The 13,683-nt window shown below is 41.2% G+C and overlaps 1 protein-coding gene across 2 annotated transcripts in view; it reads right to left on the bottom strand.

Moving 5' to 3' along the window:
- Positions 1 to 13,683, bottom strand: part of LOC126164356 (cystathionine beta-synthase) — a 161,033-nt gene that overhangs the window by 16,832 nt on the left and 130,518 nt on the right. For both annotated transcript variants that reach the window (XM_049920233.1, XM_049920234.1), the window contains exons 9-10: positions 10,619 to 10,753; positions 5,153 to 5,346 (exon numbers count right to left, since the gene is read on the bottom strand). In XM_049920233.1, coding sequence (XP_049776190.1) covers positions 5,153 to 5,346; positions 10,619 to 10,753 — 329 coding nt within the window. The remainder of the gene's footprint in view (positions 1 to 5,152; positions 5,347 to 10,618; positions 10,754 to 13,683) is intronic.

Below are 13,683 nucleotides of genomic sequence, written 5' to 3'. Positions count from 1 at the left end.
CGAGATGACAGGAGGCATAGGGGTTGAATCTGCTGGGGCCCCATGCACCAATCTGCCCATTGCGGCAAGTCTGGTTGATATAACAGGAGACATGGGCGATGTGTTGGCGTCCATAGGAGAAGGAGGCGAGTAGAGTTGCTCCGACAGATGATGGTCATCCGGTTCCTGCATGGGCACGTCTTCTGGTGGAATCCATTCTTGTACTGGCACTGAGATGCTGGTGAGAGGGCTGCGTTGTGAATAATGAGTGATTCCAGTATCCCGAGCATCAGGTAGAGCTGAAGGTGGTGTAGCGGCATTCGGAACAGGCGTTACCGGCACATGAGGCCGAGGCTTGTCCGAATGACTCACTGCAACACCCGTGTCCACCTGGATTTCATACAGGTGTCGGCCACGGTGTCGTAAGATGCAGCCCGGACTCCATTTTGGCTGCCTGCCATATCCCCGTACCCATAGAAGGTCGTCGGCGGTGAACCGGCCAAGCGAAGGTACCGGCGGCCATGAGGTGGAAGGCTGCAGAAGATGAAGTAGCGTGCAGGGCTGTCGGCCATGTAAGAGCTCAGCCGGGCTGTGGTCGCCCATGGGGGTGAAACGGTAAGAAGCCAGAAATTGGAGAAGCACATCATCAGCAGCAGAAGTCAGGAGTTTCCTCATCTGAGCCTTAAATGTGCAGACCAGTCATTCAGCCTCACCGTTTGATTGTGGATGGAACGGAGGGGCTGTGACATGCATGACACCGTGACGAGCACAAAAATCTGCAAATTCAGAAGATGCAAATTGCGGACCATTATCAGTAACAAGAGTAGAGGGAAGGCCTTCCAAAGAAAAAATGCGGGCGAGAGTACTTATGGTTGCCGCGGTGGTAGGCAATGGGCAACGAACAATGAAAGGAAAGTTAGAGTAGGCATCAATTACGAGTAGCCAATAAGTACCTAAAAAAGGTCCCGCGAAGTCAGCATGAATGCGCTCCCAGGACGTCTCAGGCGAAGGCCACGGTGACAAAGATGACTTTGGGGCGGCGGCCTGTGGCGCACAAGGGCCGCCGGCAGCGACCATGTGTGCTATTCCAGAGTCGATGCTGGGCCAGTACACATGACGGCGCACCAGAGATTTTGTGCGAGACACACCCCAGTGCCCTTGGTGAAGGACGCGCAAGACCAAAGCACGCAAAGATGCAGGTACCACAACACGCGGTGAAGCATTGTCGGTGGAAAGGAGGATAACAGCATCCCTAGCCGTGAGGCGGTAGCGCAAAGTGTAGCAGTTCCGCAATGGATCAGAAGTCTTAGCAGATGGACGATCTGGCCAAGCCTTCTGAATACAGCGTAAAACCCGGGAGAGGGTAGGGTCAGAACCCGTAGCAGCCGCCAGCCGGTCCCCGGTGATGGGGAATCCGTCCACAACCCGCTGCTCGGCAACATCCAGGTGGAAACACAAAAGTTCATCCCTATCGAATACCAGATCAGGACCCATGGGAAGACGAGACAGTGCATCAGCATTCGCATGTTGAGCCGTCGGCCGGAAATGAATCTCATAATTGAAACGAGACAAGTAAAGAGCCCAATGCTGGAGGCGGTGTGCAGCCTTGTCGGGAAGTGACGATGATGGATGAAACAAGGAAACAAGTGGTTTGTGATCCGTAACAAGATGAAATTTGGATCCATAGAGAAAAACACCAAAATTATGAAGAGCATAAATAATGGCCAAAGCTTCTTCTTCAATTTGAGAATACTTTCGTTGGGCATCCGTGAGCATTTTGGCGGCATAAGCAATATGGGTTGTTCAGAACCGTCAGAAAAATGGTGCGCAAGGACTGCACCAACCCCGTACTGAAAGGTGTCCGTGGCAAGAAGAAGGTGTTGGCCAGTTCGCTAAGTAGCCAGGCACGGGGCCTGTTTCAGCAAAGTCTTCAATTTCTGGAAAACCGCATCACATGACATGGACCAGTGAAAAGGCATGTTTTTATGCAACAGGAGATGCAACGGCTGAGCCACCGAAGCAGCAGATGGTAAAAACTTGTGATAGTATGCTATTTTCCCCAAGAAGTCCTGCAGTTCCTTAACAGATGTAGGGCGAGGAAGGGCATTGATCGCAGCGACAGTTTGCTGAAGCAGACGAATACCATACCGAGAGAGTTGAAACCCCAAGTACGTGATAGATGCCTGAAAAAATTGTGATTTCTGATGATTACACTTAAGACCGGCAGTCTGTAAGACATGAAAAAGTGTGCGGAGGTTCTGAAGATGTTCTTCCGTAGTGGAGTCAGTGACAACAATGTCATCCATGTAATTGATACACCCAGGGACAGGGAGCAATAATTGTTCCAAGAATCGCTGAAAGAGAGCAGGGGCACTGGCAACCCCAAATGGCAATCGTTGGTATTGATAGAGGCCAAAAGGCATGTTAAGGACCAGAAACTGCCGGGAAGCAGTGTCAAGAGGAAGCTGATGATAAGCTTCTGTCAGGTCAATTTTAGAAAAATACTGGCCATCCACAAGTTTAGTGAACAATTCTTCAGGTCGGGGCATAGGGTAAGTGTCGATGAGGCATTGTGCATTTACAGTGGCTTTAAAATCGCCACAGAGACGAATATCACCATTGGGCTTAACAACAACAACGACAGGAGAGGACCACTCACTGGAAGTGACTGGAAGCACGACCCCTGAAGTAGTGAGACGATCCAGCTCCCATTTTACCCGATCATGAAGGGCCACAGGAGTGGGCCGAGCCCGAAAAATCATAGGCCGAGCAGTGGGTTTGAGCGTGATATGAGCTTCAATGCCGTTTGCCTACCCCAGGAGAAAAAAGGGACGAAAATGTCGTTGACAAGGAATTCGATTGAGCATAAGGAATAGCATCAGAGACGATATTGACAGAGTCATCTATGGAGAACCCAAAAACGTGAAAGGCATCGAAACCAAAAAGATTTTCTGCGTTACTCTGGTCGACCACAAATAAGGGAACAGTGCGATTGACGGATTTGTAAGATACCTCAGCATTAAATTGTCCCAAGAGAGAAATCTTCTGTTTACTGTATGTCCATAATTGGAGTAAAGGAGTGGAGAACCCAACTGAAGATACGTCTGAGAATTAATGATAGTGGCAGCAGAACAAGTATCCACCTGCATGCGAATATTCTGACCAAGGATTTGGACTGTGACGAATAACTTCCCTGAAAGGAAAGAAGTGCAATTGACAGACAACACAGAAGCAGAATCAGTGTCATGAACACGGTCATGAACATCACGTCGGATTTGCAAACGGAAGACACACGACCCTTCTTTTTGCAATTGTGACACACGGTCCAATCGTTTGGGGACAATCCTCGCGTGAATGTTTCGTAAAACACCGCGTACATGAAGGAAGTTGCCGGGGGTTTTGCTGCAGTTTCTGAGAGGGTTGTTTACGGTTAGGCCAAGGCTGCACGTGGGAGCATACTGCAGCCACGTCAGCCGGCGGGGACACGCCGCATGCATTGTCAACAGCGCACAGAGGTTGTATGTCCCCAATGTCACCCCACGCCTCTATTTGCGCTCCAGCGGCACGAGAAATTTCAAAAGACTGCGTGATGGATAGGACTTCATCTAGAGTCGGATTTGCCAACTGAAGGGCACGTTGCCTTACTTCTTTGTCGGTCATCGACCGGATAATAGCATCCCGTACCATGTAATCTGCGTAGGATTCTTTGTGATCGTCAGTAACAAATTGACACTTTCAACTTATGCCGTGAAGCTCAGCAGCCCAAGTGCGATACGATTGATTCGGTTGTTTTTGACAACAATAAAAGGCAAGACGAGAGGCTACCACATGCGTTTGCTTATGAAAATATACTGACAGAAGTGAGCACATTTCAGCAAACGACAAAGACGCAGGATCTTTCAAAGGAGCCAATTGCGACAACAACCGATACAATTGAGGTGAAATCCATGAAAGGAACAGAGACTAACATGTTTGTTCATCCATGACGTAAAATGCCAAGAACTGCTGTCGAAGACGTTTTTCGTAAGCAGACCAGTCTTCCGCCGTCTCATCGTAAGGAGGAAAAGGAGGTATAGACGATGATGAGAAACGGCCTGCATTGGATGCCGTGAATTGCCGATGTGAGAAGTGTTTGCTGTTCAATGAGACCTTGCAATAGTTGCTCCAAAGTAGCCAGGGAAGCCTGTGGGTCAACGATGAAAAGGAAAAATCCACTACCTCATCGCCAATTGCTATAACGTCAAGTTGAACACATATATTTCAAAACGACACAACACATGTAAGTCACCGAGCAAGTTGACAAAGCAAGACATGTGAACATGGTAACATTCATATGAGCAGCATGCCTGAATTGATATGGATTATGCCATATATTGTGAAAAGTAATGGTCCCATAAAACTCTCTTGGGGTATGCTCAAAGTTAGTTTTACATCTGAAGATTTCTCTCTCTTGGAATGACGTGGCGTGTTATATTTTATTGAAACTCTTCAATCCTATCATACAGCTGGTCTGATATTCCATATACTCTCATTTTGTTCATTAGGCAGCAATGGGAAATGGTGCCAAATGCTTTCCAAAAATTAGAAAAAAAGGGTTCAACCTGGGGGCCAGTATCTTCTGGTTCTCATGGTTGAACATAGTGAGGTGGATTTCACATGATTGTTATATTCAGACCTCATGTTGATTCCTAAGGGGCAGATTTTTGGTCTCCAGAAGTGTTATAATATCATGATATGTATTCAAGACAAATTGTTATAGTTCTGAACTCTTAAAATGTGCTGTGGCCAAGTTATAATTTCTTCCTACAAAACTTGATAATATGGATGAGAATACAAAAAGTTTCAGTTTCTAAGATAAATAATTGAGGTGTTAAAAAAGCTGGGGTGAACTATTGAAAATAACTGATGTGAGCTAATGTTCTGAGTGACACACACACACACACACACACACACACACAAACACAAACACAAACACAAAAACACAGGCGCGCGCGCGCGAAGAAATGTATTTCAAATGTTTTATAAGATCCCAGAATGGTAGTGTTAAAATAATAGTCACAGAGACTTGAATAATATACTAGATATAGAGTTTTACTGTTGGTGTAAATGTGTCTGTTAGACAAGTGATGTACAAATAATGATGTACCAAAATAAAATTATTTACTTGACTTACATAGCCTCTGTGAATGAGTGACAAGGACAAAATGATCTCTTTCAAGAAGACGGGATAGCTTGCCCAGTGATGTATCCAGTGTAATCTTCCGAAACTGGCGGTACAACACTTTTTCCACTGGATCAGTTGGTAACGCACGGCTGTTTACGAGACGTGACATCAGATTCCCCATTGTCACCATACCTTGTACACTTCTGTGAAATCAATATACAACACACATTAATGTTTGGTCTAACCAATTTTTCATATGTTCATGGCTGTCAATGAAAATATTCAATTCTGTAACATTTCCTTGCAATCACTTACTTGTTAAAATTAGTTATTTGTATAGCTACAAAAAGTGAAAATTAATTACAAAAATTTTCAACAAATGTAAATTAAAACCAACCTACTATAAATATAAAACATAAGGAGCAAAATACAGTTAAGGCACAGTTGCCAAAGCATGCTACAAGAAACATAAGTTCTTATTGTTACTGGCAAGTGTTTACCTCTCTTTTAAAAGTAATGGGCACTAAAAGTGTACAGCACATGAGAATTAACTCTGCAATAGAATGTAACAAGGGGAGGGAACTAAATTGGTTCAGTACAAAGAGTAAAAACAGAAATTTCAAGAAATGGGATCAAATACTGAATGATAAAATTAACAACTGAATGTTGTTGCACTTAGAAGACTCTAGTATTATTAATTGCAATTTAGAGTTTATATGAACAGAATATGTGTCATTACTGTTTCTTCAAGAAGTGCAGCTCATGAAAATAACTGATGCTTCATTATTAACAGCATGCAAGAATTCTGGGCCCAATAATAGCTGGAACGAGCTACATTGATTCATACTAACTGAGAAAAATTCAGCTGCTTCAAAACAAGCATGTCATTCTTATATGGAGACACCTGATAAGAGTCTGTGAGCACACATTTAAGTACACATCAAATGAATGTGAAGACTAAAGAAGAGATATGGTGTCTGCTGTTCATGATATGCCTCTTCAAGAGGCAAAGACACATTTGCTCAGGATTTTCACTTGCATAACAGGTTACTAAGACCCCTCAAGCGAAGAACCCCTGTATTTTGAACAATACTCTACTGCTCCTCAAAGAATGGAGCACACTAAAGAAATGTGGCACACAAACCTCTCAAGATGAAGAAGTATACAAAGAACTTTGCCGCAAAATACAGGACAGCTGCTGAATTGACAAGACACAGTATCTCACCAGTATTTGTGATGACACAGAACAACATCAAAAACTAAATGAAACGCATGCCCTACTCAAGAAGATAAACAGCATCACTCAAGAGTTCAAACTACGCATGTGGATGGTAGGAGATATAGATGGCACTATTATTAGTGACAAGCAATTAGCAATAGCTAGGTGGAAGCAACACTGTGAAACACTATATTGCAATGGAAACAGCAGCGAAGAAGACAACATTTCTATGGAATCAGATAAAGAACCTGATATCCTTTACAGTGAAATTGAAAATGCCATCAAGCAGCCCCAGGTGTAGATGGCATTTCCAGAGAAATGCTGACTGATGGGAGAGGGAGGCATGCATGCCCTACATTTAATATGTAATAAGGCGTGGAAAATGGGTGAATGGCTTAAAGACTTGACTACATCTGTCCTAATTTCTCTTCACAAAAAAGGATAATTTAGGGAGTGTTCCAACTATAGGACCATAGCATTAATATCACGTGGTAGTGAAGTCCTCCTGCATATAATAAATCAATGCCCAAAACTTTTTCTGCAGTCTCAGATTTCCGCAAAACAAGCGGGTTTCATGTCAGGTAAAGGTACTCGAAAGGCAGTCTTTAATTTAAGGCAGATAACTGAAAAATGTTGTGAGTTCTGTGTCCCTGCCTACATTTGCTTCCTAGATTATAAAAAGGCATTTGATTGTGTCATGTGGGACAAGTTGTGGCATGTGCTCAAAAAGTTTGGGGTTCCAAAACACCTGGTATCCTTACTAAAAGGTCTTTATAATAGCCATACTATAACCATAAAATTAGATGGTGAATACCTGGAGTTTTTTCATGTGACAAATGGCGTCATACAAGGCTGCATACTGTCACCTAAGCTCTACAATATCTATACAGAGTGTGCAAAAAGGAAAGTGATGGATGGCTGGGGCAGTGGATGTCAATTGGCAGCAGGAAAATCAACAATTTACGCTTCGCAGATGATATTACACTCATAGCAGTTCTGTTCTCAAGAGTGAAAGATATTAGTCTAAATCTTGGCCTAGAGATAAACATGAAAAAAAAAAAAAAAAAAAAAAAAAAAAAAAAAAGTAATGGTTATAAATCACCAAGGCATCGATCAAAACCAACTTACAGGATGCTTACGGAATTTGGATGTAGTGAGTGATTATGTATATCTAGGCTCTCTGATCAATTGCAAAGGAAAGTGTGATAGCGAGATAAGATGATGAATCATTCTTGGCCAAGTCACAATGGTCAAGACAACGAATATGCGCTTGGTATAATCACTGATGATTCCTGTATTCTTATATGGATGCGAAACCTGGACCGTGAAAGGTACTGATAAGAGTCGCATTGATGCCTTCGAGATGTGGTGTTGCCAGAGGATGCTACGTGTGCCATGGACACAAAAAAAGAACAAATTTTTCAATAATAGAAGAACTTAAAATCACAAGAAGGTTATCTTCTCGTGTCAACCAAAGATACCTTCAGTTCCTTGGGCATAGCTTGAAAATGAAAGGGGATAATTTAGAAAAGACCGTGTATGGAAAAATTGAGGGCAGGAGACCACGTGGGAGAGCAGCATACAGATGGTTGGATCAAGCGAAGAAGATTACCAGCCTGCCGCTTCACGTCAAATTAAGAAAGGCTGAAGATGACTGTGGATGGAGACATCTGTCTGAAGTTTCAACTACATAAGAATGAATGAGTAAATGAGGTCACAACACTCAGCAATGAGTAAAATGCCTAATGATGATCATGAACACTTCTTTAACTACTGTACAGGAATGTGTGTATTATTCTGCAGCTTATATCTTCAGTGAGCTTCCAGTAGAATTGAAAAACTTAAGTGATAAATCCAAGATTTTCAGTTCTAAACTGAAAAGCTTCATCATGGAACATTAATTTTACTCTGTGTAGGAGTTCTTTGCAACAGTTTTGAGCACTGTACTGTAAAATATTTTTTATTGTTTTAGGCTATTAAGGTAAACTTCTTTCTTTCCAGTAGTTTTTTGTTCTTTCCATATGTTTTTCTCTTCATTCTTCAGTCCATTCTGTACCTTTTTCCTTGTTTTCTCCTGGAAGCCCTTGAAACATTTTACTTTTGCTCTGAAGTTCTCTCTTTCTCCTATTTCTTCCTCCATTATTTGGTTTTCTCTCAGCTAACATATCATTTATTGTTAACATTTTTGGTGTTCTTTTTTAATATTATAGTCTTCTTGACTTAAGTTTACTTACTAGCTTCCTATGAATTAATCAGTGACTCCACAACCAAGCAGCTTAATTCACATGGACCCACAAAATTTGATTAATTAATTTTATTTAAATGAAAATTAAAACAACAATGGTCCCCCCAATCCAATGTGCACTTGCAGATAACAGCTGTGACAAATCGACTGAACGTTGTTCGACAAATTGGTACATAATTGAGAATCAGTAGCATTGCTTTATGCAGAGTATATGCTTAGAAAATTATTGTGATAAATTAAAGCTGTGTATTGGATTAGGATTTGAATACAAATCCTTGCCTTTTGCACTTGATTGTACAAAATGAACTGTTACCTAACAGAGAACTTTTGACTGCAATGCAGTCCCAATGCAATTATGATTTTAGTGGTCAAGGGTCAATGACAGTTGCAGATGCATATGATGAAAATACGAGCAATATACTATCTTAAACAGCTAGTAGGCTTCCGTTGTTCTGTGGCTGTATTCAATTAGTACAATAACACTGAGTGATCAGTGGCAGCCATGTAATCCTTCCATTCAATTTCATGATTGCAGTATACTGAGCTACATTATTTCTATGCACAACAGTTGACTGATTGTAACATCCCAACTGTCCAACTGTACCGATAACTTGCACAGTACATGCAGCACCTAACAGTACAGTAAATCAGCTAGTCACTTTTGTAAACCCTCATCACCAATTTTGTAAAGGCCTCATCGCTACTGCTGAGGAAGCCGAGTTTCAACTGTTATTACGGGAGGCCATGTTTGTGAGTTGGTGAAACGGCTTCTGGTGCAGTACATCACTAGATAATTTCTCCCTACCACTATTACACATATAGGTCACAGGGTCAGGTAACAGGGTAGAAGAACAAAGTTCCTACAACACTCTAACAAATTAGGAACAAAGTCACACAAATGAGTTTAAAAATGTTTACTTATCTTTGTGACTTGTCAAATAATGAAGTCTGCAACATTGCATGTAATATAACACAAAGAATGTCCTAAATTGCTAAATGCAAGTAATCATAGGTGCATTTCACAGTACATAGCAAATGCAATTTACAACAACTGTAAAGACTATTAACAATTTAATTGGATAGATAAAAAATCTACTCAAAAATGGCGGCAGAACACATACATAAAAGAAGGTTATAATTACACAAGCTTTTGTAGCCAGTGGCTCCTTCTTCAGGCAGAAGGGTTGAAGGGGGAGGAAGAGGGGTGAAGGAAAAGGGCTGAAGACGTCTAAGAAAAGGAGTAGGTTTCAGGAAAGTCACACAGAACTGCGGGTCAGGGGAGACTTACCACTTGGGATGAGAAGGAAAGACTCATTAATGGGGACTGCATCGGACAAGATTTGAACACCTCTTTTTCAAATCTCGTCCAATGCAGTCCCCAGTAATCAGTCTTTCCTTCTCATCCCGTGTGGTAAGTCTCCCCTGACCGACAGTTCTGGTTGACTTTCCTGAAACCTACCCCTTTTCTTAGACGTCTTCAGCCCTTTTCCTTCACCCCTCTTCCTTCCCCTTCAACCCTTCTGCCTGAAGAACGTGCCACTGACTACCAAAGCTTGCCTAATTATAACCTTCTTTTATGTATGTGTTCTGCTTTTGCTTGGTGAGTAGATTTTAAAGCACCAAAATAAAACTGGCACAGGAAATGTTTATACATCTGACACGAAAAATTACTCCACTTAATGAACAAGGGAGTTAATCTTTATAAAAGATGCCAGAAATAGTAACAACTGAGACTGATTCATGACCTCTTTGCTTTTTAGATTACATTGTCACAAAATGGCAAAGACGCTTTTAAGCCAAGTTTTATTTTGCCATTCTATAAATATGGTCTGTAAGTGCCACAAAATTAATGTAATTCAGAGGGAAGCAATCGTGATCTACTTCTTTTGAGAATATGGCTAGTGCAATCTGACTTCTCACACAACATAGTAATTCTAAACATTGCTTCGGTGGAGCACTGCATTGTCAGAACTCTGAGACTACGATATAAGAAGCATTATTTTTTACTCACCCTGATTCATCCACTACTGGCAGCTGATCATAACCTTCCTTCCTCAGTATGTCAACTGCCTCTTGGCAAGTTACAGATGGTAGTACGGTTAGAGGTGCTTTTAGGCCAAGACTAGAAACAGTTAGATTCCACCACCTAAAAAACAGAAAACATGACTGTACTATGTAGCTTTCTTTATAGGCTTAAAATTATTTGTCCCTTCTCATCAGATAGGCTGCAGTTTGTCTGTTATTTGCAGTCTTCTGCATGAACAAATATGCTGAAAGATGACAAAAATCTATTCACAACTGACAGCTCACATAGGTTATTTGTATCAGAAATAACCCATGCTGAAACTGTTTTAGTTGTAGAGGACTATCAGGCAGAACACAAGAATCTCTTTCTTTTCCTTGGGCTTATCTCTTAATCTCTTATCTTCACGGGGTTGGCATGGTCTGGTTTTGATAATGTTAGTGGTACACAGTGACCAAGTTCCCCCCCTCTCCACCCCCCACCCCCCACCCCCTCCCTCCCCATCAGGTCGAGGCAGCACTTGAGGTCAGACAGAACACAAGAATATTAGTTTTAAATATGTACATACTGAGGACCATGGTCATAAACCACAGAAAAATTCTAGTGATTTCAGTACCTGTTGTCAAAAATCCTATTTTCCAGTGACAAGGGAATCTTGGAGTAGCTTTATTTCTACACAGCTTAAAGAAAGTAAGAAAGATTAGGGTTTAATGCTGTACCATAATAATGATGAGAAGGACATGCTAAAGATGAAAGTGGCTGACAGATGCAGTGCATGGAGTCAGGAGGCAAATCAATTGAACATGTAATGGCTGATTACCCTCCATTTTCAGAAACCGTGTACTTGTGTAGTTACAGCCAGTTATTAAAATTAATACTGCAGCACATGTGTAACAGCAATGTACTATATAACTATTTTTCAAAATACAAGGAAAATCTAGAATGAATCTTTCACTTTGGATCATTTCATGTGCCCAACTACAACAGGTATCAACAGTAACAATGACTCAGAGATGCTGCAAGTCATTTGTAGGAGTGCCACTGCAGCCAGCTGCAAGGGACAAGGCAAGACATGGGCAGTCCCACGAATGCAGGTATAAGCTGGCTAGCTGTAATATCCTCAAGAAGTGAAACTGTTTAACTATACAATGATGCAAAGCCATGAGTGGAGTATCCTTCATCTGCATTAGTAAGATTATATGTTAAAGAATTTCCCACTTAGCTTGTTTTATACACAAATGAAAATCCTTACGAACAGCTCACTCTCTCTCATCCTGGTAGCAACAGCAGACAGACGTATTGTTGAGTACTAGTGCTACATCATGTATTATTATTCTGAGGAAATCTTTAAAACTTCAAATCAATCAGGTGATGGCATCATAATTTTATTATTTAATTAAGATACTATGAATCACAAACTAAATGAAATTCTGTAGCCTTAAGGCCTTAGCATCAACCTAGAGTAGACCCCGATTGGTTGTTTTCTGCTAAGAAGAGACCGACAACAATGAGACAAGAGGTAAAACTTTAATTAATTTCCACTGAAGCTCATGAAGACTAGGAATCTTGAGCCCCCAATAAAAGTAACATGAGATTTGGCCATCATGGTTCAAGACAAAACAACTTTGTTGTAAACTTTGAATCTGTATGAGAAGACCACGTAATCGTGAGAAAAATATAAAGGAAATATCAACTGTGACTTAAAACTGACTGACTACATGACATTGGAAAAATACATATAAGAAGTTTGTGCTGATTTCAGTAAACTTTGTACAAAAATATCAATGAGTAGAAGCTTTGAGTGTAATGGCTGACAACACCACAAGACAAGCATCGAGCATTGCTGAGCATCAATGGCTGAGAAAAGAAGCCATTAAGGAAAGTGGTATGGAATTTTTTAATTTCAGAATTGGTGAAGGATAATTTATTTGATGCACTTATAATAATAAATTTGTGTTTTTCCGTGTTTTGAGAAAAATATTTCAAGAATGGCTGCTATACAAGCTGACATTACTGCAAAGATCATTGATCTTTTTTTTTTTAAAAAAACCAACTGAGTTAGTGTCTACTGAAGTGGCAAAAATCAACTCAGTTTCAGAAGAAGTTAGCAAAATAAAATACATTTTGGAAGAAGTTAGCAAAATTAAAGATATATCAGAAGTTTATAAGACCAAGGACATAGAGAGAAAGTGACCAGAGGTGGTAGGCAGGTACAAGAAACAAGAAATGGACACAAGAATAGAACACACACAAAATTTACTGAATGGAAGATAGTACAAAACACACATTTGGAAAAGGCTATTGAGAAGACATTTAACCAGTACAAAACAGAAACAGATCAACTCTAGAGAAATTTATAGATCAGAAATTTGAAGAATATGAAAGCAACCCTGACACCAAGATCAGTAAAACTGAAGCCAAGATAAATGATATAGCATGGAATAGAAACATTTTCGCACTCTCATAGCTTTTGGCCATTAAGGCCTCCAGAAGCCTTAGTCTCACAGAAATATCAGTCCTTTCCAAAGGCCTCACCTTTTGCTCCACTCCCAAATTCAACCATGCAAGACTAGTTAAAGACCTTCTCACCTTCTCCCGGTCCCTATAGTGGAAACACTTTTTCCACCACCAACCGACCAATCAGATTCAACCAAAGACCAATATTGAACCTTGCCTAACTCAGTTCACTCCTCCATCCATCCTTGATCCATCCCCACTGCCTCCAAACCACCCTCTGTTAACTTTCCACAATTTCTTATCCTTGAACCTTGCCTCACCATTATTTCCCAAATCCCTGAACATGCATACTAACCTTACATCTGCAGAAAGAACCACAGTCCACCATCTAAAAACTGATCCCGATCTTATAATCGTACCTGCAGACAAAGGCACCACCACCGTTGTTTTGAACCGAAAGGATTACGTGGCAGAGGGACTCCGTCGTGGCAGAGGGACTCCGTCAGCTGTCAGATACCTCCACTTACAAAACATGCCACAGTGATCCCATTCCAGCAATCCAGCAGAATCTCCAATCTCTACTCAAATCCTTAGGC

Source organism: Schistocerca cancellata, chromosome 1 (assembly GCF_023864275.1).
Source record: "Schistocerca cancellata isolate TAMUIC-IGC-003103 chromosome 1, iqSchCanc2.1, whole genome shotgun sequence".
Taxonomy (NCBI): domain Eukaryota; kingdom Metazoa; phylum Arthropoda; class Insecta; order Orthoptera; family Acrididae; genus Schistocerca; species Schistocerca cancellata.
The sequence above is the reverse complement of the archived record's forward strand: the minus strand, read 5'-3'. Positions and strand labels throughout refer to the sequence as shown.